The 27,001-nt window shown below is 34.9% G+C and overlaps 1 protein-coding gene across 9 annotated transcripts in view; it reads left to right on the forward strand.

The window, feature by feature from the left end:
• Positions 1-27,001, forward strand: part of LAMA2 (laminin subunit alpha 2) — a 608,480-nt gene that overhangs the window by 352,313 nt on the left and 229,166 nt on the right. For 5 of the 9 annotated variants that reach the window (XM_059083775.2, XM_059083777.2, XM_059083778.2 and 2 more), the window contains 6 exons: positions 3,419-3,520; positions 4,917-5,128; positions 13,598-13,709; positions 19,071-19,124; positions 19,306-19,419; positions 25,517-25,644. In XM_059083775.2, the coding sequence (XP_058939758.1) occupies positions 3,419-3,520; positions 4,917-5,128; positions 13,598-13,709; positions 19,071-19,124; positions 19,306-19,419; positions 25,517-25,644 (722 nt within the window). The remainder of the gene's footprint in view (positions 1-3,418; positions 3,521-4,916; positions 5,129-13,597; positions 13,710-19,070; positions 19,125-19,305; positions 19,420-25,516; positions 25,645-27,001) is intronic. The other 4 variants (XM_059083776.2, XM_059083779.2, XM_059083780.2 and 1 more) reach the window with 1 other exon arrangement.

Consider the following 27,001-nt stretch of genomic DNA (forward strand, 5'->3'; position numbering starts at 1 on the left):
GAAAGGATAACAAAAAGAGAGTAAGGGTCTTGGAGACATCCATACACTGAGTATAGAATAAAAGAAAAATGTATCTATCACAGAGACAGAGGTATGATCTCTGTCGTACTCCAGGGGCAGAAGTATCAGAAAAGTTTAATGTAGTAGAAGACTAAGGAGTCAAGAATCTTAAGAATTATCACATGACACATAGAACTGGACAAAAGCCCATTAGTGGTTGCTAGATAAAGCTGATAAATGACCTTTCAAGAAACACTTTTAGTGAAGTACTAAGGGTGGAAAGCAGGCTGCAGCTTAAGAAAATATAAAAAGGGTGGATGGGTAGAAATAAAGAAAATGAGTGTAATACCGCATATCTTAGAGTTTGACAGCAAAACTAACAAAAATAACCAGAGATAACAGCTAGAGGAGACAACAGAGTTAATTGATGACTTGCAGCCCTGTGCATATTTGATTTGATGGAGAAAGTGAAGATTGGGATACTGAAGGAATTATAGGAGAGTGGAGAAGCAAGCATGTGGAGGAGCCAGGTAAAAATGGCATTTGGAATATGGAGCAGCACATTGATGGAGAAGAGACAGAATTCTTCATCCAAGCCATATATGAAAGGACAACTTATCTTCTGAGTATTCGCAAAGCTTTTTCCCCCCCAAAACAATATTCCTCAGAAAAGGTGTTATCTTATAATTGAATCATTACAAAGACCCTACAATGGTATGTACTTTTTGGGGAAGACACATTAGCTGGAGACACCACCAGGAAGTTCTTGGTCTTATTGCTTATGAAGAGATTACTCTATGGAGTTGAAGGAAAAATAGAGGCAAAGGAGTTTAACAGAGAATAAGTAATTATTCCTAGGAGGTACAATCTCTAAATTGAAGGATGATATCTTAGTCTTTTAAAAAATTACCTGGGCTTCCCTGGTGGCGCAGTGGTTGAGAGTCCGCCTGCCGATGCAGGGGACACGGGTTCGTGCCCCGGTCCGGGAAGATCCCACATGCCGCGGAGCGGCTGGGCCCGTGAGCCATGGCCGCTGGGCCTGCGCGTCCGGAGCCTGTGCTCTGCAACGGGAGAGGCCACAACAGTGAGCAGCCCGCATACCGAAAAAAAAAAAAAAAATTACCTAAGTACTTGACTAAGTAGTTATATAGAGGTGATCATAAATACATACCTTAGGGTGAATTAAGTAGACAGTGATTTTACTATTATAGGAATGAACACTTGCTGTTTGGGGAAAAAACATCTGTTAACAGTATCATGCATCTATTTAAAATTTCCTGTTTTTCACAACTTAGGTGGAAGCAAAATAGATTCACTCATGAAAATTGTTAGATGATTCAAAAACTGGTTCTAATGTTGCCAAAGCATGGGTATCAAATATGCATGTAAGAGTTTGGAAAACAGTTGTTTTATGAAATGTGAATGAGAAACCAGTTTTTCATTATTGTTATTACTACTATTATTGTAAGCCCTCAGGAAAATAGGTTGAATTAATTCTATTCCTTAGTTCATGTTTTATATTTTCATTGACCCACAAAAGGCCCCTCTCTTTTTCTATGTAGTTATTTGTTCTTTTTTCCCCGTTTCTACCCTCATTACTCTCCCATATTATATTATCTCATATACTATATGACTTGATTATAAGCAGGTATGGAAAAATACATTGACAAATCAAATATTGTAACAGATCAAACATTTTTGTATTTCATCTTAAGTCTTAACATCTGGGATACTCAAATTACACACACTTTGGCTCTTTTTATTGGCAAAGTGGGAATTACCTTTAATTCTAAGTTTCTCAAATTGATTTAAGAAATTAAGAATTCATTTACATTGGTCTTTTTTTTTAGAGAAGCATATTCCAGAAGAATAATAACATGTAATCCAAATTTTAAATAATCAAAATACATTTGGAAGCTCAAAAGTTTGCGACATTATAGGTCTGTGTCCCAAAGTCCTTCCCAAACTCAATCCCTGCCTCCTACTAAATATTTTTATTAATTTAGGAAATTCTGAATAGTTAAGTCCTCTTTGAAATATATAAAACATTCTTTCTGCTGCCTTTCTAGACTCCTGTCGTGGAGAAAATGTCTGGCTGATTTTGAACAAGTATGCTATGTGAAATTTTGGAAGCTTATCTTAATAGAACCAAAAACCTTTTACATAGATTCACCCCCTCATTACTCACAATAATGCCAAGGGCTATAGTCCAGAGAGATATTTATTATTTTATATATGAAAAGACATTAGAATAGGGCTATTTCTCAGTGGAGCAGGGGATTAAAAGTTTTCTGAATTTTAGTTCCTTATAGAGCTCCCTCTAATGAGCTCTTAGAAGACATTAAAGAGCTGCAATTTAAAAACCCTGTTTAATCAGCCATGGCGAGCTATGTTCCATTCCCTATGGAACAGCTCTGAGAGGAATCCGGGTACCTCCTCCTCAATCCAGAGCATCATAGGGAATTGCTTTGTGGTCAGGGTCTGCTGTGAGAGGCCACAAAGAGCCTAGGGCTGCGAAGCTGGGTCGGTTTGTCAGCATGGAGGAAACTGCAGAATACAAATCATCAGCTTTGTTTTATGAGTCTATTTACAATGCTGGGGTGGAATTTTTTAAAAAGCACTGCAGCATTTGCATCGAGTCTGTCACTCAAGCTCCAGTGTTGATTCCTATCCTGTAAATGATCTTGCTTTCCTATTTTTTTTTATCCTTTCTGCAAGGTTACTGTCAATGTCAGAGGATGTAAACCTCAAGCATACATTGTATGGGGTTCGGCATGCATGTTGGATGGAAAGAAGTTTGTTTAACGAAAAGGGATAACAGCATTCATTCAAACTAAGCATATTTGATTGCACGGGGAAAGTGTATCTTCTTTGGGAGTTTTGATTGAATTTTATCATGATATAAAATTTGCTGCCACACTTCTTTTTCTTTGACCAACAACGTTTCCCAGCTTAGCTTACAGTCTAGGTAAAGTGCCTATGAAATGGAGTGATGTCTTTGCTGAAAGCATTCAGACCCACAGAAAGTGAGTGACCCTCAGGGATGGGTAGAAATCTCCCAATTTTAACAAAGACACTTCTCTGTTTGGGAATTTTAAAGCTCAAGCTATACACTAGGAGAATGACAGGAGGGGCTGTGTTTGGTTCCCTGGAACTTAACCTATTTCAGCAAGCCTGCAATACCAGGGAAAATAATACATGAATTTATATTTGTGTCAGGCTTGCTATTGATGGGTAAGGTTCGTATAAAGGTTACTCCTAAAGAAATGTCTATCATTCTCACTCTGCACGCTCATGATTTCTGCTTCTTCCAAATCCTGCCCTCTAGAACAATGTAATAATTTTAAAACAATAAGTAAAACATGATTTAATGACCCATCTCTAGTCCTGTAATGATTACGCATCTCCTCTCTTGTAGCTCACAGCAGTTGGAGGACAACTGACATTTACTATATCATATGACCTCGAAGAAGAGGAGGAAGATACAGAACACATACTCCAGCTTATGATTATCTTAGAGGTAGAGTATGGAAAGTGTCATTTATATTTAACTGCTTTACACTCTTATGTTATTTGAGGTTATTCCTTACTTGGCTAGTTTAACATTAATTTACATACTACTAGAGAAAAATATCATATTTGGGGAATTTTTTTATGCCAGTCTTATGTTTCACTGTGAGACATAGCTAAAAGACTGAACATAGGCATTGGCTTCCAGTGGTAAATGGGAGTTTTAGAGCAGATTTGGAATTTAAACTTAAAACTTAATGACCATTTTCCCAAGAATATAAGGATACTGAAAGTATTTAGGCAAATGGCAGATTTACATAGTTGTACTTTTTCCATCTCTCTTTGCTTCCAAATAGATTTTACTGTTTATTTCTTTGTTTATATTAGGTAGAAGTAAATGGAAAAGGAAACATTTATTTAGGTGCAGTTAAATCGAATTCAAAACTCCTAATTTAGGTAAGAAAAATATAGGAGAAACTGCTTTCGGGATTTGGAGGGCCATAGGCAGTTCCCAAATGCTAGAAGGCTAAAGTTATCACAAAGGCTGTCTTCCATCCTTTCTCATACTCTTCCTTTCACATAATACATGCTCTCCTCCCCTCAACTCATGCAAAAGCACACATTTCATGCATATTTATGAGTCCAAATGGATCTATGTTGATTTAGCATGAGGCTCTGTTGTTTTTTGTCTTGAAACTTTCATGCATGAGAATCAATAAAAAAAATTCTTTCCCCAAAATGAATGTTCCCAGTATTAGATGAAGTGATCTGGGTGATATATATCATTACATATGTATGTGTATGAAACTGGAAGTATGTCATGGAATTCCTTTGAGATAAAAGGGATTCTCTAAATGTAAAATGTTGAGAAGTTACATATTATTAATACGAATGAAGTAAGATAAAATGTTAACCCAAATGGTAATGATGCCATTATCCTATTGTGAACATTAAACTGCAGGTTTTTTCCTTGTTTGTTTGGGTTTTTTTCCCCAGATAGAAGAGTCCTTTAAAACAGTTGCTTCATACACTGTTCTAAGTTTTCTTCCCTATTTTCCTATACAACCCACATTCACCATAAAATAGCATATTTGAAATATGCAATTTTTGTACACTTCTGTAAAACTGAGACATTTGTAATCACATATATCTGTGAGTTGCCAGGTATTTATTATTTTAGTTAATGGAGGAAGCAAAGTCATGCATAACCAGGAAGCTTATACTTTGTGATACATCTGGTTAAGGCTAATATTTAAATTGTTTTCTCTGCCTTTTATACATACTAGAAATATGCTGACTGACAGGGGAAGCTAACCTGAAATTAAAAACCTACTGAGGATAATCCACAGAGAAGAGAATCCGTTTTTTCACAGTTTTACCCTTTTATACTTTCTTTTTCTCTTTAGGGAAATGACTTGAGAATCAGCACAGCCCAAGATGAGGTGTATCTGCAACCATCTGAAGAACATATTAATGTGTTGTCACTTAAAGAAGATTTATTTACCATACATGGCACAAATTTCCAAGTCAGTAGGAAAGAGTTTATGACCGTGCTTGTGAATTTAAAGAGAGTCCTTATACAAATCACATACAGCCTTGGGATGGATGCCATCTTCAGGTAAACTCAAGAACTGCATCTCCCAGTGTTCACACATTTACCTTGGGGCAAATATGCACGTGCTGAGTGACTGAAGATCCCTAAGGTTTGCTGTCTTCAAATAGTGGATAAGAACGGAGCACTGGTTTTCTGAAAAGTGTTTCTATTAAGCTTTAAAATTTTACATACCCAAGATGAATTTGTCTTAGTACTTTTTTAGTATTGATGATTCTTCCTGAATTCTGCCAGAGCATGCAATAAGAATGATTCCCATACCGAGAAATGCTATACTGGAAAAGAGTCTCCTTTATGATGACTCAGATAGTGGAAAACTAAAGTGATACAATTCCAGTATACCCGTATTCAGAAAGTGGTTTGTAAAATATTTTTTTCCATTAATTAATTCAGTCGTCTCTGACTTAACAGTATATAGTTTATGATGAGAAATGTAAGCACCTTCATTTAAGTAACTACAAGTTTAAAAAAAAATACTGTAATACTGTAATGACTGCATGATATAAAGGAAAGTATGAGCTTTGGAGGTAACCTGACTAGGAATTAAATTGTCTCTATTGCTTATTATATGTGTGACCTTTGGCAAGTGGTTGGTCCTTGTGGAAACTTGATTTCTTCAAATGTGAAGTGGAGAAAATAGTGCCTACCTTTCAGGGTCGCTGTGAAAATTATATGTGATAATTATGTAAAGTGCTCTTTACCTAGAACACTTTCAAACGATTATTCCTTTCTGTTCTCCATTTTTTTTTCCTTAAAGAGAGAACTCCCTGACTTGAACCAAACATCCATAAGGGGCTGACTGTAGGCTGCTGTGCTTTCCATTTTTAAAACGATGTATTTTTCTGACAAAATTTTAACTTTGTGTCTGAATGAGCTCTTTTCCTTCCTCCTTTTCTACTCGAATAGTAAATAACACAAGCTCTCGTGGCAATTTTGTCCTAAACCAGGTTAAGTTAGATGACCAAATGTGACCCCAAACCGCCAACTTGGCACACCCATAATCAAAGCAATGTCTCCGATACTGATTTATCTGCAAAAGGGTTTTTTTTGGTTACTGATGCTCCCCTACCTCCTTCATATGCTTGCATGGCCTAGTTTGTCTTTCATTTGTAGTATTTTAACTAAGTGTAATCATCATTACCATCTCCCAAAGGAGAGTATCTCAGATTCATAAACAGAACCACTGCCAAACAATGTACCTCTTCTGCATAGTCAATTATGCTAGAAGCTGGGTTAAAATGCCATGATGATGAGAAGCAGCACTTAGGAATTAATTATGTTTTTTCACATTTAGTAAATAGAGATTGCCATGATGTTTAACGAGATGAGTCCTCTGGATTTCAAAATAAATGACAAGCAAATTGACAGAAAGTAGCTGAGGGACTTATTTATTTTTGCCAGCATTGTTTCTCAGACTAGTTAATCCCAAAACATGAATCCCCCTGATTCATGTCAGATAATTTTAGTGTCTACCCATCTTAAAAATCACTAGTTTCATTTGAGCCTGCTGAGGTTTTCCCATACACGAACAACGTGTTCACAGAGTGTGGCTATGGGATCTGACACAGGAACTAATCCAAGTAGGTGATGCTTTCTGCAGCCTACATTTTTAAGGCACTGTGGTTCAAGAAGAGAAAGCCATATCATATTTGAAACTCCTACCCACTTCAGGTGAGCCGAAAGTCAGCATGAATCCCGAGTCAGTACGCTTGTTATATTTTATTTATCTCTGATCTACTAGTAGATTGAGTCATATTTGTAAAACATCATTTGAATTGATTTCAACTTGTCTTGCACAGTAGGCTTCCAACTTGGTATACAGCTTGTGTGCAAGCACAAGTAAATTGAAGCTATCTCAACAGAAATTCATGTTTAGAATTACTTAAGGAAGATTTATTTCCAGGGTAGTTCTGTCAGCAAATGGGCTTATGTTTCTCCCGTTATGGAGGAACTGGAATTGAATAGTGGAGGGAGAAGTGGGCTGCAGGTCAGGATTTTGACTTCTGTTTTCAACTTAGCTATTTAATAGTTGTAAACATAAGTGTCATTTTGACCTCTTTGGATTCAATCACCTCATCTGTAAAATAAGGATGAGGATAATAGCTTGCCAACATCAGAAAGTCGCTACGAGAATGGAATTAGAGGACTGCAAAAGCATTTTGCTAATGGCAAATCAGCACACAAATCCAAAGCATTTCTATCTGACCTGCATCATTCCAGGGAATACCATTTTTTCCAAGTACCGTTAAGACTTGGAGACATCTAGAATAAAGTGTGGACTGATATTTCTAAAATTGAGACCATTTTGCTGTCATCCTTTTCGACAATGCTGAGGCCCATACGATCAAATTAATTGATTTCCTTCTCATTGTCCTCATTGATAAGATGAAGATAAAAATGGAAAATTTTTCATTCTTCCTTTAAGAATGTAAGAGAAATCAGCTTAACCTAACTGTGTATCTTTCTCCTTTAAATTCACCAAACCTTATTTTTAGTAGCAGCCTTGATATTTAACTTGATATTTTTTCTTATACCCTATAGTAGACATTAGTACAGTTCATAAAATTTTTAATCTCCTCCTTTTGGAATATTGCATTTCCTTTGAGGGTAGATGTAGTCATAGGACTTGGTTTGGCCAATGAAATGTGAGCTGAAATGATGTATTATTCTTCTCCTCCTCCCCCCAAGCCCTGGAAAAGCATTGAATTGCCAGTTTGAGACTCTGTGGAGATTACTTAACTACCAGAAGATCAAAACAGCCTGAAATATTGACAGCACACATAGGTCAGCTACCCAGAATAGTTACCCAGACCTGTAGAGGATTTCACATGAGTAAACTTTTGTTTTCTGTTAAGCCACTGAGATTTGGAGTTGTCTGTTACCACAGCGTAACTGAGCCCATCATGACTTTATTGTGATACAACCCATGTGTCTTTATTGCTTGAAAAGAAATATGAAATTTCTCCAAGGCAAGATGTTTTCACATGACTTTTAATCGTAAATTTTTTGGTATGGGTATCAAAAATATTACACAGAATTTATGTAATAATCTAGAAAAATCCGTATAAACAAAGGAGTGTTTTGAGACTTATAGAAATAGTGTTGATAGTATACTTCTACCTTTTGAAATTAATGATACAGGTAATCGCATTTTGAAGAAATTATTATGACAAGGGCTCTCAGGCTCTTAAAAAGATTTATGTAACTTGCTCTTGGGAAGAGGTTCAGCCAGGGTTTATGCCCACATGTGTTTTCTCCCCATTATCTTTGACTACCTCCCAAATCTATTCTGTAACATTGGATTCATTCAGTCTGCCAGCTTTTACTGAATGCCTTCCCTGTGTATTTGAGTCGCAGCTCTCTCTTCTGTAAAATGGCAAAAAGAATACCTAACTTTCAAGATTGAATGCTAAGGTGAGAAAATGATGTATCCAAAACATCTGACCTGCTATCTAGTATATGTTGGGAGGCAGTGTCGAGTAACACGCTAACCATTGGGTTTGGGTTTGAGTCTGTGCTGCACCATTTGCTAATGGTATTATAGTGACAAGGCACTTTACTTCTCTGAGCTTCAGGTTATGCCTTTGTAAATGTGGACAAAAACATGATTACCGGGGCTTCCCTGGTGGCACAGTGGTTGAGAATCCGCCTGCCGATGCAGGAGACACGGGTTCGTGCCCTGGTCCGGGAAGATCCCACATGCCGCGGAGCAACTAAGCCCGTGAGCCGTGGCCGCTGAGCCTGCGCGTCCGGAGCCTGTGCTCTGCAACGGGAGAGGCCACAACAGTGAGAGGCCCGCATACCGCAAAAAAAAAAAAAAAAAAAAAAAAAAAAAAAAAAAAAAAAAAAAAACATGATTACCACATTAGTTTCATTGATATTTAAAGGAGCTATGTCTCAAGTTCCTATGATAGTACACAGAAGACACTCAGTACACAGTAATTATTATGTGATAGTTCTAGGCTAAGGAAAGAGGATACAAAGATGGATAATGGATCATTGAATTCAAAGAAGGCATAGTCAAGTATGAAAGGCAGACATGTAGTAACGTTTATGGTAGTATAATAAAGAGTGCAATGGAAGTGCGCATAGAGCATCCTGGTGGAACTAGGGAGGAAGAGGTGAATTCTTATATTAGCATTTAATATATTTTTGATGAATGGCTGCAACAATAGCAGATTCTGTCAGTTATTTTCCTTACTTGGTATGGGAGTGAAAATGTTTGGAGAAAATGTCCAGCTCATTCCCAGATGACCCACTCAGATATTGAATGAACCAGTGAATGATTCTGTTGCCTTTTTAGGACTGAAGTAAAAATGATCAGGCTTCACTAATTGAGTGGTACTTTGTGGAACTTCCACAGGACAGAGGCTAAAGGAAGTTCTAAGTCATTATCTTACGTTTTGTCAAAAATGAAATAGAACAAAGCACCTGAACAGTGATAAAATCTTTATCTATGGTGACCAACCTGAAGTAATAGTTGTTTAAGTAGAATTAAATAGATATCTTCTATACAAAAAAGGTGAATTTAAAATAATTATTTAAAAGAGTTTTAAGATCAAATGTCCTGTTGTTTAAAGAATGGTTTGGGTTTTTTTCTTTTTTGTGTGTGAAGCATGACATAGCTAACTCTGCTGGAAAATATAGGAAAACAAAAGTATTAAGAACAATCTTTAAGGCAGTTCCAGGACAGTGTTTCTTATATGATTCCAATATTTTCAATACTAGCTTATATAATTATGTCTTTTCTCTTCATCCATCATGTTATCTGTATTTCCCACTCATAATAATAAAGAGAAATAGCCAGCTAAAATATTTGATTTAGTTGACAAATCTTTGACAGTTCATGCATCTCCAAACTTTAGTACTTTATTACTATCAGCATTATGTATTTAAATGAATGCAGCCTGTATCAAGAAAATAAAATGACTGTATTGAAGGGAGAAAAAGAATAAACTGCAGCCTTCTTCATGAGTAACACTAAAAACTGTTAAACACATTAAAATCCCATTTAACAAATAGCAGAACCTAATGAACATTGGGACTGCTCAAAAGACAAATGAAGGTTGGCAGTTCATTGAAAATATTTTTTTTTGTTTTGTTCTATTTTAAATTGTTTCTTCAAGCAGTCAATTACTCATTTTTCTATTTTAAAACATTCCAGTAATCTTTCTTTATGTTTTGCTCATTAATTTTATATTGAAAATCCTGGGATTATATCTATATACAATTGACCAGGCTGCTATTTAGTAAGTTGTGATAGTCTTTTGTATGATAATCAACTAGTGTAGTAATCTCTAATTCTGAAATTAAAGTGATCAGAAATACAAGTTTGTCATGTGACAGTCCATTAATTAGATGTCACAGTAAATTCAGATGAGTTCTTGCCTCTGGCCTCAAGTCCTAATGCTAGCAGTTCATTTTCTTTGTTAGATAAAACAATTAAGTTTTCTTCTACTTACCTGATTTTATTCATCTGAAATGTGGATCCTGGCCTCAGTGTATCATTTGTTATGGAGTATGTTACACATTGTTTGTAATATAACTACATTCCATTCATCTATACATTTATTTATTCATTTATGTATGTACTTGGTCTTGTATCATCCGTTTATCCATCTATCTATTCATCTACCCACTATCTGTCTATACTTCTATCCATTCAGAGATTCATCCATCCAACAAAAATGTGTTGAGCATGTATTGACGTGATCAGGCTAGGTAGAGAGATGACACAACAGGGTCTCTGTTCTTAAGGAGTACTCATAAACTCATGTTAGCATAAACAAGTACTATCCTTATTTTAGCAACTCTTCCAATCCTTATGTTGTGTTAAAAATTGCCAGATCTAGGAATTTCACTCCTAGTTATATACCCCAAAGAATTAAAAGCAGGTACTCAAAAATAGTTGTATATAAATGTTTATAGCAATATATTTACAATAGCCTAGAAGTAGAAATAGCCATCCATCCATGAACAGATGAATGAAATAAGAAAATGTGGTATATTCATGCAATAGAATATTACTCATCCATAAAAATGAATGAAATACTGATATGTGTTATAACATGGATGAACCTTGAAAACATTATGCTAACAGAGAGAAGCCAGACACAGAAGGTCATGTATTATGTATGTCCATTTGTATGAAATATCCAGAATAGGTAAATCCATGGAAACAGAAGCAGATTCTCAGTTGCCAGAGGTTGGGGGAACAGTGGACTAGAGTGTGACTGCTTGATAGATACAGGGTTTTATTGTGGAGGGGGGAGGGGGCTAATGAAAATGTTTGGAACTAGCTAGAGATGGTGGTTGTACAACACTGTGAATATATTAAATGACACTTTCAAGTGGTTAGTTTATGTTATGTGAATTTCACCTCAATTTAAAAAATATTGCCAGTGACACTTCATATACAAGTTTATTTGGTGGAAAAAATTACCGTTTGAAAATTTTTTTCAATCTCTGTGTAACCTGAACACTGTAAAACAGTGATTTTTAATGCTTGTAGGATTAAGAAAATCAGGATTAAAAACAATAAAGATTTTAGAAGCTTGTTGCTGAAAAGCTTATGACTTGGTTAAAGGTTGTCACTTCTGAAGATACATTTAATGAGCTGATTAACTTTGTTCTCAGGCCTGATTACAACATAGATTCTCAAACTGGCAAGCTCTTTGGTAATTGTGAATCGCCAAACAATAAAAATCTACCACCACTCTTAAGAAAGCAACTAAAAATGCATACCCTAGCAAGAATCAGTTACATCTTTTTTATGGTTAAATAATGGCATATTATGTGTTATGGAGATCTATCAATCATTTTAAAAAACAGTAATTATCATTATGAATCAATAGCAGTCATTTAATTTTGTGCTCTTAGAGTTTATTTAAAATTTATTTTAATACATTAAAATGACAAAAATCTAGTTTGGGGAATGGAAATAGTATTTCTTGTACTACTCATATAGTCATTTTGATCCTGTTGCAGCAGTCAATATATGTTAATAAAATGCCTAGCATTTTATAACCACGTATATGAGTTATGTACTATATCAAGAACTTTACATTCATTATTTCATTTAATCCTTTAATCAAGCTCATCATGTATGGACTCTTGTTTTATCTCCATTACATAGATGATGATATTGAGGCCGAGAGATGTTAAGTAATTTTCCCTAGGCTACGGGACTGGTAGATGTCAGAGACAGGATATGAATCTTGATCTGACTTCTGAGTTTGTGTTTGTAACAATGAAGATTTTACATTTTGTTTTTTTTTAATGGGAAAAAGCCAATAAGACACTAATGACATTTATTTAAATTGTAAATGTATATTGGTTGCATATTTGGAAAGAAATACATACACACACTATACATATATACCACTTATGTAACAGCATTTTTCAGTTTGGCCAAACCAGCTTTCCCTAGGAATAGTGAATGATACCAAATCTCTGTGCTAAAATCAACAGATTGTACAGAAGTACCAGTAAAATGAAGCCTGTAAGTACAGAAAATAGTGAATTTAATTTAGGCCCAAAACAATTTAGGAAAATAGTTCTAACTAATTCAACTGAGCATTTGAAAAAGTTTCACTTTTACCTACCAACATGAAGATCTATCTCTGAGAAAAAGCAACCAAACTGATTTCCATCTTTCTTGTCTTTCTTTTTCTTTTATTTGCTTCCATTTTTCTTTAAATTTAAAAGGTTGGACTGAATATTAATATTATGTCCTTCTGCTTTTTTAGTTTAAAAATAAGTCAGTCATATGAATGTTTTTTTCTGTTTTAAAAATTCCTTCAACTATTTTTTTTTTTTGTGGCTGCATTGGGTCTTCGTTGCTGCGCGCGGGCTTTCTCTAGTTGTGGCGAGTGGGGGCTACTCTTCGTTGCGGTGCGCAGGCTCATCATTGCGGTGGCTTCTCTTGTTGGGGATCACAGGCTCTAGGTGCATGGGCTTCAGTAGTTGCAGCACGCGGGTTCTGTGGTTGCGGCGTGCGCAGGCTCTGGGGTGCATGGATTCAGTAGTTGTGGCTCGTGGGCTCTAGAGCACAGGCTCAGTAGTTGTGGCACATGGCCTTAGTTGCTCCACGGCATGTAGGACCTTCCTGCACCAGGATTCTTAACCACTGCACCACCAGGGAAGCCCCTTCAACTGTGATTTTAAACTCTGTATCTCAAAGAAAAAAGTGTGTGGGGGGGAATCAAAACACATAGCCAAAAATCAAGAAATGAGCAAGAATAGTCATATCTTTTCCACATTTGATTGTGGTACGGGTTGTGAGCACTTTTAACTAGGCTGACTTTGCCTAATATGATGAATGACCAGAGCATCACATTATGGATATTCATTTGCCTTCTTTTTCAACATAAAAATTTGCTTATGTTTACATCATTGTTTCTGTACTATTCCTCAAGAGATGTAACACCTAGGAGTTTGTTGCTTATTTACCATTTCTTTTTCCTTCTCCTCCAGGCTGAGCTCTGTTGGCCTTGAATCTGCTGTCCCCTATCCTACTGACAGAAACCGTGCAGCAGCTGTGGAAGTTTGTCAGTGTCCATCAGGGTATACTGGCTCCTCCTGTGAAGTAAGTTTGCAAGAATATAACTTCAGTGCATTCTAAGTTCCTTCAGCATTATTTTCCATAAACTGTTCTAAAATAAGCTTAGTTTTTTAATCAAGGATTGCACAAATGATAGCGTATTATTAGTTAAAGGAGAAACTCCAATTTCTGCGAAAAAGTCATGACTTTCAAATGGTGTTACTCATATAATGCCATCTTTAAATCAGGTTTCTTGTAGAGATATTTTGCCTTATGACATAGAGCTAAAAATCTCAGTTTTTAAGTGTTTGTTTTTGATTTAATCTGTTGATAAAATAGGATAAATGATGGTGGAATAATATTTCAATATATTTCTGTTTCATTTCCACCTGAGTACTTATGAGGAATTTAGCACTATTTCTTTTCTTTTTCACCCTTTCCACATTTTTTAATCCTATGTACCACATTCTTTCTCTACTTTATTCCTAAGAATACAACCAAATCACAATCATCTGAAGGACTCAATCTTTAAAATGTCCAGAACATAATATATGGAAGAAATACCTTGATCTAGAAAATTTCCTACAGGTCTTTGATTTGTTTAGCACCTAAAGTTTGAGATATTTATTGCTGTCTCAATATTCTAGATTTATAATAAGATTAATGTTCCTTACTTAATATCACAGTGTGTCATTCTAAGGTAATAATTTTTATTTACTTTTATGTATTTTCTTTAGGTTGTTTGAAAATTGATTTTACTTGAAATCTGGTCAAAAAAATATAAACACCATTTCCCTTATAGAGGGCATGGCTTGCGGATAAATGGGAACTTAAATTCTTTAAAAATGGTGCCTTTAAGAAATCATCTGACTGTACCAAGATGTTCCACTTCAGCACACTACCCCATTATGCCATTTACAGAAATACCCTAGGCCTTGCTTTGTCTTTTCTCTTGTACTTTAAAGTAATGCTTGCTACAAGAGGACACTCAGGGCTTAGAGTCATACTGATGACAGACGTGTTTTCTTTAACTGGGCTCAGATTCACCTATCTGGAAATAAAACTAAATGTAATTCACTGTCACTTTTCCAAAATTCAAATAGAGAAGAGAAAAATAATCATGGAAATGAATTAGCTCTGTCAACCCAAATTTGATTTTACATGTAAAATAAATACTGTACTTGATGAAAAGTATTTTTTTTTATTAAGAGCCAAGGAGTTTTTATTTCAAACCAGAAAGCTCTCTTTGAACCTTTATGTTCTTATTTCAACTGAAATAATAAATACCTTGATTCTATTCTTGGTTTAATACTTATTCCCACATTGGTTACTCTCAGTGCCCTTCATCATCTTTTATACAAATTTCAAATGCCCATTGAATCTAAAATTGTCTGAATATTAGAATTATTTAATTGGTTATGCATTTTGTTTCTTCTTTTCTTTCTTCAAAAGTATTTATTAAGAATCTTTGGTAAATTCTGTCCTAGATGCTGAGGGGATTATCAAGAAGACTACATCACAATCTCTGTTCTTAAAGAGCTAACAGTCTGTTTAGGGAGACAGAACAAATACCTATGAAAAATTGGATCACAGCACTATATAATTAAGGCACCAGTAAGTGGTACAGAACTTAAGTGTAATAATCTTTCAAAGAGGTGAGCAATTCCGGTGGAGAGAGACATCACAGAAAGTATCCTAGGGTGGAAAAACCTCAAATTGGATGCTAAATAATGGTAACAATTAGGTAGGAAGAGAGAGAAGCAAGCGAGTGTGGAAGAGTCAGAACAAAGAAGCAGAGCAGGGATGAGAAAACCTTCCTGTGCCTCTCACATGATCATTGATAAATAAAGTTACTTTGGAATCCATAAAAGAATTTAGTTGAATCAGAAGACAATGAACTCTGGAGTTTCTCTCTGGCTTCTTAGTTTTTTCTACCCTCTAATAATTCCTTCTTTTCTTTATTGAAACTTCCTATCCTTAAACTCACTATTATCTATTCCTATCCTTTCCTAAATTCATTTGCTTTTTTTATTGAGTTCCTAACGCCAGGCACTCTAGTTTTGTAATCACTATTATCACTGGATCCTTTAAAAGCTGAGTAAACTCCAAAGACTATTAATGTCTTAATTCTAGCTTACCAAAAACACATTCTGTAACTCCATTATAAAATCATTCTCTTCTGTTTTGCTTGGGTCCACAATGTTGATTCAGAATCTTTTTTTTTTCTCATTTCTACTTCTTATAAATCCCCCCACAGTTCATCTTTCAAATATTTTCATACTTTCCTAGTATCATCATAATTCATCTCACTTGACAAGTGGAACAGGTGAGGAAGTGAAAGCAAAGTTGTGTACTAAAAAAAGTTGTTTTAATTCAAATCTCAGTTCCCTCTTCTATATGATGCCACAAAGAAAATTTAGATAAATATGATAAATTCCATGAAGAAAATAAACAGGGTGCCTTGATAGAGGTACTGAGAATGGGTATAGGAAGATTAGATGGGAGGGACTACTTTATGAGAGGTTGTCAGGAAGGTTTTCTGAGGTGGTAGCATCTAAACTGAGTTTAGGGTCAGCTTAGGTAAAGGAGCTGAGGAGGAAGTGAAACAGAGTTTGAAGTCGGCAAGGAGCTGAGTGGGGGCAGGTATGGCTGGAGCTTAGTAAGCAAGTAAGAGAGTGGCACAAGGTATGATTGAAGGAGGCTGGCCATTCAGAGCTTTGCATGCATGATAAGAACTTGTGGTTTTATTCTAAATGCAATGGAAAGAAGACTTTAAGCTGGGTGATGCCATGATCTGAGTTATATTTTTTTGAAAAAGTCATTATAACTACAGTGTGTAGAACATATTGTGCATGACAGGAATGGTAGGAAGGAAAATGGTTAATATGCTACTGTGGTAGAATGCAATGATGATAGTGGTTTGTTAGTATAATGACAGAGGATGTAGAAAGACATGTGTTTATTCTAAATATATTTTGGTAGTAGAACCAATAGGACTTACTGATAGACATGCCATGGGAGAGTTGAAAAATCTAAAGATTTTAAGAATGAGTCAGATGATGAGCTTGAGCAATTGGATGTGGTGCCATTTACTGAGCTGAGGAAAACTGGGAGAGGAACAGCTGTGATGTGTAGGATGGAATCAATGATCCATTTTGGAAATATTAGGTTTGAAAGAGCTATGAAGTGTATTGTCAGTGTCCAATGTAGGTCCTGAACTCAGAATATCTGTCTGGTCTATAGATATGTATTTAGAAGGAATCATCAACTAGGGGACTAAATAAAATGACCTGGGAGAAACTGTGGAAAGAAAAAGAAAAGTGACTAAGCCCCCAGGAGCTCCTGACAATGAGTAGTAGGTTGAAGCAGAGGAGACAGCAAAGAAATGGGGTGGAAACTTTGGGTCTGTAATATCATGGAAGTTTCGAGAAGAGGACTTTTGAGGGAGATAGGAATCAACTAAATCATATCTTGAGAGAGCAATAAAGTGTCGATTGTACAATTGTTCATTGGATTTGGCTCCCTGAAATTTGGTGACGTGGACAAGAGCAGTTTTAATCAAGTGGTGATAGCACAAGACTGATTAGGATGGAATGAAGCATGAAAGGGAAGTGAGGAAGAAAAGATTTTATTTTTTTAATTTTTAAAAAATTTTTTTAAACTTCTATTGGAGTATAGTTGATTTACAATGTTGTGAAAGTTTCAGGGGTACAGCAAAGTGAATCAGTTATACATATATGTATATGTATCCATTCTTTTCAGCGCAGTCTTACTGAAAAGAAAGACAGGTAGGTAACTGAAAGTTACAGGATATTAAGGAAGTAATTTTGTCTTTTTTTTCTGTTAGCTGATTTTTGATGGAGACACTAGATCATACTTTCAAGCTGATAGTAATGATCCAACAGAAAGGAAAGCTATTACTGATGCAGCACAGAGAGGAAATACTGGGAAGACAATAGATAATGGAATCCAGATTACAAGTGCAATGATATTCCTTTGAGAGGATGAGGATTCCTGCATGCCTGTTCCAGAGGGGAATATGACAAATGGAAATATACACTTATGCTTGTGGACTTGGTAGTGGAAATTTGGCCTCCAATGGCTTTAATTTTCTCTGTGACTAATGAGATGAAATTACTGGCTAAGAGAGAGGTGTAAAGAGTTGGGAAATTTGAAGAAAGAAGATGGGGTATGAGTAGTACATTTGCAGATATGTATATATATATCACTTATTAATGACAACTTCATGAATATTTGCCCTGAAAAGAGTAAATCAGTTCTCTCCTTGTTATCAACACCCTTAATTTCTACCCCCTTCTGGATATGTAGCTTCACCAGTTTTTAGAAATATATATTACATTACAAAATCTCTTCTATAATGAGTCTAGGGTGACAACATTTTTAATGAGGAGAAATTATTAGAAGAGGTTAGAAAATTGACACCTTTTCTGTACTGCGCAAATTAAGAGGAAAGTTGTTTTGTTTTCCTTTCAGATATGAAGTATCAGCTCATCCTTTTTTTAATGTGTTTGCTATCGATGTTCACATTTAAGAGTCCTCATATCCTGAGGCAGAAGGAACATTTCCAACAACACACAACACAATTTTACAATCTTTATTACTTCAGTGGTTTCTGTCTTGTTTCCATTTTCAACTGGGAAAAAAAAGGCCTTTTCATGATATATTATGTCGTAGTTAACCATCCAGAAATATGGTAAATAACCCACAAAATGCAATTTTAACTTGATGGAGATCATAACCTCCTAGAAGGCAGTGAAGTTTGTCCCCTTATTTTATATTCCGTCCAATTTATAGTGACCCCCACGGAAGAGAAACTTAAACGTGATGGTGAACTGAAAGCCAGCACAGACACACAGATACTGTATGGCCCAAATACCCTTTTTCTAATCAGAATTCTATTTTTGGACGGTAAAGTGCTTCACACTTAAAAAGGAAATGATAGATATAAGTAGAGTTCTAGTAGAATAATGCCATAAAATAAAATATCAAGGGAATAAATATATGGTAAATAAATCATAAACTATTTTGTGTAAATTTGAGAAAGCATAATAGGATGGAGGAAGTTGAGAATGAGAGGTATAAATTATATATGTGCGTGTGATCAAATGTTAAGAGCGGATGCTTCCTTTCTTCCAAATGACTGCAAAGATTTTCTGAAAGTGACAGAGTTATGGGCAGTTTGTACGTGGGAAACGGAGGTCACTCCAGAGAATCTACATTCCTTGGAATGACATTAGGTGCTCTCTTAGGCTAAGGTTCTGAAGAGTCCATTTCTGTCGGCTGCATTTTTTCAGTACTTTTTCTTCCATTTTCTTATCTGTGCTTTTTACTTTGAGACTGTCATGTTTCAGTTCTTTATATCTCTGCTTTATTTTGCTATTTCAGAAGAGACATCAAGCTAATGCTTCTTCTAATCCCATACCTGCCAATAACACTAAGGTTAGTACGAAACTCCCATGTCAGGAGGAATAGCTCTGTAGCAATATTTCCATAACGGCAATGCTTTGGCAAGCACATTTGCTGGGTTTGCTACCTAAATATTTTCCTTTATCCAATAAAGACAAAAAGCAAACTTCTAAAAAATCCCTGAGACTAACTTGAAGCCTTATCTTCCTTTCAGTCTTGTTGGCCTAGGCACAGACGAGTTAACGGCACTATTTTTGGTGGCATCTGTGAACCCTGTCAGTGCTTTGGTCACGCGGAATCCTGTGATGATATCACTGGAGAATGCCTGGTAAGTGCTTTCTCCTTTGGAGATGCTGATTGACAGGGCTGAAGTCAGCTCAATAGGCCCTGCAATTCAATTACTGCCTTTGGGACTTTAAATACTTGAGTCAGGAAGTGATTTGATGGCACTCTTCATATTGAACTGAGTTGGAAGCTGAGAACGTTCTTTCATATGTGGTCTCCCTGACTAACAAGCATTAGAAAGTGTTTATTCATTTTAGTCTAAGAATTGAATTAAGATCAGATACATCATAATAAAGCATAATTAATGACTGGGATACCTATCTACCACAAATATATATATATATATGGTTTCAATCCCTTCCATAAATCTACCAAAAAAACCCTGTATTTCTGTAGCATGAAATAATTTATATCCCCATAATATGAAAAGTATAAAATGTAACCTCTGTAATAGGCATAATTCAGTTTTTTTCACTTTGAAAATGAGGGAATACTACATTTTTAAAAAATTTTCAAATGTCAGCACTTAACTAAATACAAAGCATCATATATAGATTAAAAATAATAAATATATACAATACATATTCACCAGAGCTGCTTACTCCTTTTACAATTAAGTTTATACTTTAACCAGAAAAAAAGCTCTGCAAAAGGCAAAGTACTTTCCATCCTGCTAAGAAGCTTTTGGATTAGAGAATTACACTGAATAGACCATTCTGATTAACTCAAGGGCATGTTAGTTTTACATTGTCTGACATGGCATGAAGCTTGAAACAACAATTCTCATTTCATTAGTCTTGCAGAAACACAATTTGAAATGGTGCCAGTTTAGGAAGATATCATACTCTCATTTCCCTGTAGAATTTAAGGCAGACTCTGTTATCTGTATTTCTTAATGTTCCCTCTTTCTCTTGCTCATTCTTCCCCCCACCCTTTTTCTTCTACTTAAAAGCTTCTGGGAAAAATCCAAAATGAAAATTCAGGGCTTTAGTTTCAATGTGATTTGGCATTTAGGTTTATTGATGCTCTTTCTGTTTTCTGTATAGAAGATTTTGTTTAATTGCATTGCAGTATAAAGCGTGATAGCCTTAATTTGTGAATCAGTAGATTTTTCAAATGGCATTGTTATGAATAGAAAGACTAAGTGATTTTCATTTTAATTATACAATAAGTCTTTTAAAATGTACCTTGGAAAAAATATCTAGTTACCTTTAAACACTTTACTAACATGCAATAGGAACTATTCAGCCCAAACCAGATATAGATTTGCTTTACTGAAACCTAGAAAGACAAAAATGAATATTTCATGATACCAGACTTTTAATGTTCCCAATAGTAATATTTCATGTTGCATTCATTAAGTCTAAAATCATGCTGTTAGTTCATTTGGTTATATAATATTTCTAAGAATGAAAGCCCATTGTTTTAGAATAAAATAGTTTCATCCAGCATAATTTTGGGAGGAAGAAGGGAGGGAATCAATGATTATGTGAGGCCTTCTACTAATGAAGCCTAGTTTATTGACTTTGTTTCATAGACAGGGAGATAGACTACTTCAAATAACACAATGAATCTTAGGGAAACAACAGAGATCATGATGATAGAGATAGAATCTGGGGTGTTTTCTGAGTTTTCCACTGTAGCTGGTAAATAGGTGATCATGTAAGATATTTCTGGAGACTTTCAAATGCTCTTTATCTGAAATGGTATTGATAACTAAATGCTGATGTTCCATTTTGAGAGTATTCATTCTAATGTGATCCACAAAGAGAAAAATATTTAAATGTTGCACATCAAAGACATTCTTACTGTTCAGTTGACCCGCATTTCAGCTTTCTTTTTTTTTTTTATTATTTATGCTTCCCCCCACCAGCACTAGACAGAAAATTTACAAAACTTACAGATAAACTGCTTTTTAGTTTGGCTTTGAAATCTAATTAGAAATTAACTGAAATATTTTTTGATATCAGATCAAAATCCAGACTTCTGTTATAGGGTGGACTTATTATATATTAAAAGGTCATTTTGACTCAGAGTACTTTTGAAGTGACCTAGGAAACACTCAAGCCACATGGGAAGATTGCATACTTGTTCCTTGTCATTGTTCTTGTGATAAGCGATGTGAATAGACATTTGGAAAGTACTTCTGTAGCAGGACACCTGTAAAAATAACCAGCCCATCAGAGCGAACCTTTCGTCTTTTTCAGTTTGGGTTGTCCATTGTATCGTTGTCTAATGTTGTTTTATGGTTTCAACTGCAGAAACACTTGAGTTTTAAGATTAATTTTATTTACATTAACTGAAATATGACATTAGGAAATGTAAGAAACTCCTACATGTTATTTTTCTTTCAAATTAGTAAAGAAAAGCAGGGTCTCTGGGTTGTGCAAAATTTTCAGTTGAGTTTTAGAAATACCATTTTCAACATGGTTAAAACATAATCAGTTTTATAGTCTTATTTTTTAAAGCCCCTAAGTCTTTGAAGATATAATTTTGACTGTGTCAACCTGACAGTATGCAAAGAATATTGCAAAAAACATACTTTTTTTAGTAAGAGACAACTTTAAACTTGAAAACTGCAAGGAACTAATATGAAGATGAAATCAAAGAGGAAAGCCTTTCATCAAATTGATCCATGTTTTGAACCTTCCATCCCAATGTGCTGTTATTTAGACAAATGTGGATAATAAAGTTAACACCTTTGCTACTTTGATAGAGGGTTGCTAAATAAATATGAGAATTTTAAATACCTTAAAGAAAAACCTATTTTCAATTGTCACCAGATACTAAAGAATTACCTACTCACTGTCATGAAACTGTCATGAGATTTCAGAGCTTGAAAACTTCATATATTGTGAGCTTAACTCACACATTTACAGAATGTCAGCAAGTGGATTACTGGATTTTCATTAACATTGTCTACAATGAAGAATCTGTCCCTCTCCCCAAGGAAGTTAACAAGCTATGTTCAGAAGTGTTTATTTATGGCTGTTTTTTTCTTAAATCCATTGACTAAGTGTAATTAAAATTGAGATTCTTAAAAATATACTAAAAGAAATAATAATTCAAAATTTTCATTGAATCAAACTGGCTATCCCATTAGTCAATCAGATTAATAAATTTTTACTTTATGCTTAAAGGGAATTTATATTTTGGTTATTAGCCATTTCCTCTACCTATTTAGTTATTGATGATAAAATTAAAGGTTTTGCACTCCAAGCTCTGATGAATTCTTTTGAAATGAGAAAAAAATAGCATTCTATATGCTTGTAAAATTAAAAATGTATTTCAGTCATAATAAATCCATATCGTATGATAGGTAATAGGCATGAGATACATTTTATTGTATCATTGGAGACTGAAGAAGTTATGTTTACATGATGCCAGAACATCATTAAAACTTATCAATGCTTTATAGACAGTTTCATTTGTTGATTATCTGATTGCTCACCTTTACCAGTCTTGATCAATTTTGTGAACACAAAGTGGGTTTATGAATGTACTTTAATTAATATGAAGAAATCAAGATATAAATTACTTTAATTTGATTTTTTTATTTTTGAAAAGAACATGGTTTCAAAAAATACTAATTGACAGAAAAATACAATTTCAATTTTAAAAAACAGTGTGTGTATGCAGAAAATTATAAGACACTGATGAAAGAAATTAAAGATGATACAAATAGATGGAAAGATATACCATGTTCTTGGATTGGAAGAATCAACATTGTGAAAATGACTCTACTACCCAAAGCAATCTACAGATTCAATGCAATCCCTAGCAAACTACCACTGGCATTTTTCACAGAACTAGAACAAAAAATTTCACTATTTGTATGGAAACATAAAAGACCCCGAATAGCCTAAGCAATCTTGAGAAAGAAAAACGGAGCTGGAGGAATCAGGCTCCCTGACTCCAGACTACACTACAAAGCTACAGTAATCAAGACAGTATGGTACTGGCACAAAAACAGAAATATAGATCAATGGAACAGGATAGAAAGCCCAGAGATAAACCCACGCACATACAGTCACCTTATCTTTGATAAAGGAGGCAAGAATATACAGTGGAGAAAAGACAGCCTCTTCAATAAGTGGTGTTGGGAAAACTGGACAGCTACATGTAAAAGAATGAAATTAGAACACTCCCTAACACCATACACAAAAATAGACTCAAAATGGATTAAAGACCTAGTGTAAGACCAGACACTGTAAAACTCTTTGAGGAAAACATAGGCAGAACACTCTATGACATGAATCACAGAAGATCCTTTTTAACCCACATCCTAGAGAAATGGAAATGAAAACAAAAATAAACAAATGGGACCTAATGAAACTTAAAAGCTTTTGCACAGCAAAGGAAACCATAAACAAGATGAAAAGACAACCCTCAGAATGGGAGAAAATATTTGCAAATGAAGCAACTAACAAAGGGTTAATCTCCAAAACATACAAGCAACTCATGGAGCTCAATATCAAGAAAACAAACAACCCAGTCAAAAAATGGGCAGATGACCTAAATAGACATTTCTCCAAAGAAGATATACAGATTGCCAAGAAACACATGAAAGAATGCACAACATCATTAATCATTAGAGAAATGCAAATCAAAACTACAATGAGATATCATCTCACACCGGTCAGAATGGCCATCATCAAAAAATCTACAAACAATAAATGCTGAAGAGGGTGTGGAGAAGAGGGAACCCTCTTGCACTGTTGGTGGGAATGTAAATTGATACAGCCACTATGGAGAACAGTATGGAGATTCCTTCACAAACTAAAAATAGAACTACCATATGACCCAGCAATCCCACTACTGGGCATATACCCTGAGAAAACCATAATTCAAAAAGAGTCATGTACCAAAATGTTCACTGAAGTTCTATTTACAATAGCCAGGACATGGAAGCAAACTAAGTGTCCATCGACAGATGAATGGATAAAGAACACGTGGCACATATATATAATGGAAAATTACTCAGCCATAAAAAGGAACAAAACTGAGTTATTTGTAGTGAGGTGGATGGACCTAGAGACTCTCATACAGAGTGAAGTAAGTCAGAAAAAGAAAAACAAATACCATATGCTAACGCATATATATGGAATCTAAAAAAAAAGAAAAGAAAATGGTGAGAAGAACCTAGGGGCAAGACAGGAATAAAGATGCAGACCTACTAGAAAATGGACTTGAGGATACGGGGAGGAGGAAGGGTAAGCTGGGAAAAAGTGAGAGAGTGACATGGACATATATACACTACCAAACGTAAAATAGATAGCTAGTGGGAAGCAGCCGCATAGCACAGGGAGATCACCTCAGTGCTTTGTGACCACCTAGAGGGGTGGGATAGGGAGGGTGGGAGGCAGGGAGATGCAAGAGGGAAGAGATATGGGGACATATGTATATGTATAACTGATTCACTTTGTTATAAGACAGAAACTGACACACCATTGTAAAACAATTATACTCTAATAAAGATGTTAAAAAAATAATAAATAAAAAGTAAAAAACTGTGTGAGGGAAATTGTTATGTGCCTTGTGGTTTTATTATTTATTGGTATACATTTTTTAATTTTTCAATATTCTCATTTTTAAATTATGAGTGAAGCAAGGCCTTCACAGCTCAAATACATTAGTGCATTGTCCACATCATCAGAGCCTACTGAGGTCCAAATTAATCTCTGATGTTAAAGGCCATAGTGTCAGAGGACTTGTAGGATTAGCCATAATTCTTATTAAATCAGCAGTTTTAAGCTGAACAATTGATTTTTACCTAAATCAGGTACAATTTCCATTAAACATATTTTAAGACTCTATAACTATACACACATACACACAATCAGTTGTATTTCCTTTAAAAAAAAAAAGAAAAGGAAATACTATTTGCATAATGAAAAAAATTTATAATGAATTTCAATCATCTTTTTGTAAGTATGCATATGCTGAAATTATTGTGTAGTTTATAAGCTAGATATTAAATTAACTTTCAGTGCTCTTTCCCAGCTGTAAAATTGACCATTTAATGTGGAAAATTATTCTTTCTGGCGGGGAATAGACTAATGATTCTGTAGATCTATTTTTGGTAACATGTTGATGCTTGAGACCGAAATAATAAACTCTGATGTGCATTTCTTCCTCAGAACTGTAAGGATCACACTGGTGGCCTATATTGCAATAAATGTCTTCCTGGTTTCTATGGTGATCCTACTAAAGGAACCTCTGATGACTGTCAGCCCTGTGCCTGTCCACTCAATATCCCATCCAATAAGTGAGTAACAAACTTAACCTCTCTCATGAGCTGGGAATCTAGTTCTGCAAGTGCATTTTTGATATAGAATTAGTCTTTCTCTTGTCACACATAAAAAAATAATAAATGTATGCATGAATTTCTCAAGAAGACACTGTGAGTTTTTCTAAATATAAAGCATTTAAAGTTATGGCTATTTATTCCGCAGAATTTTTACGATTTTAGCTCTGGTTTGGGGGATTTAATATCTAAGAGACAGAACTCAAATAGATTTTCTAAACCAACTCCAAAGAACAGAAGACATATATTATACAAACGTAGACATGTGCCCACAGGCAAGCACTTGCGCGCACACACACACACACACACACACACACACACACACACACAGACATCTTCATACTGTAATAAAAAGACTACTAATATAAATACTGCTCATTTGGGTCCCAGTCACACAATATTTGTAACTCTTGGGCAAGTCATAAACCCCACAAAAAGGTAAAATAAGAAATCAGTTAGTTGACCTTTAAGCACCAGTTCTGTCCTTTAGCGCATGGTTTATCATATTATCATATATTATGTATATATATATGTTTATCTTATTGAAATAGTTATAATGGTATTATATGATAAATTATATGAATATTGAAATATGGGTGACAATTTGCATCTTATTTTACATAAACTACATCTTGAAAAAGTTTAATGCAAACTTCATACAATTTTTCTAGTCATCCAGGTTTCTTTCTGTCTTTTTAAAAGATTTTCTGTTTGTTCATCTAAAATAATAACCTTTTGTAACAGACTTTGATTTTTGTTTGGTTTTGTTTTGTTTTGCTTTTATCAATTTTTATTGGAATATAGTTGCTTTACAATGCTGTATTAGTTTCCTGCTGTACAACAGTGAATCAGTCATACATATACATATGTCTACTCTTTTTTAGATTTCCTTCCCATTTAGGTCACCACAGAACACTGAGTAGAGTTCCCTGTGCTATACAGCAGGTTCTTATTAGTTATCTATTTTATACATAGTAGTGTATATATGTCAATTCAAATCTCCCAATTCATCACCCCCCCTTCCCCCCTTGGTAACCATAAGTTTGTTCTCTACATCTGTGACTCTGTTTCACCTTTGCAAATAAATTCATCTGTACCATTTTTCTAGATTCCACATATAAGTGATATTATACGATACTTGTTTTTCTCTTTCTATACCAGACTTTTAAAAGTATATATTTTGTCTGCTCTTCCTTTTACCTTTTAGGGGAACACTGTATTTCAGCTGCTCTAATCCACTTTCCCCTTAGAGCAGCCATCCCTTAAGCAAATACGTAAGCAAGATCCTGAAACCAAAAATGTTTTTTATTTTAATGGG

The sequence above is a fragment of the Kogia breviceps genome, chromosome 13 (genome assembly GCF_026419965.1).
Source record: "Kogia breviceps isolate mKogBre1 chromosome 13, mKogBre1 haplotype 1, whole genome shotgun sequence".
Lineage (NCBI taxonomy): Eukaryota > Metazoa > Chordata > Mammalia > Artiodactyla > Physeteridae > Kogia > Kogia breviceps.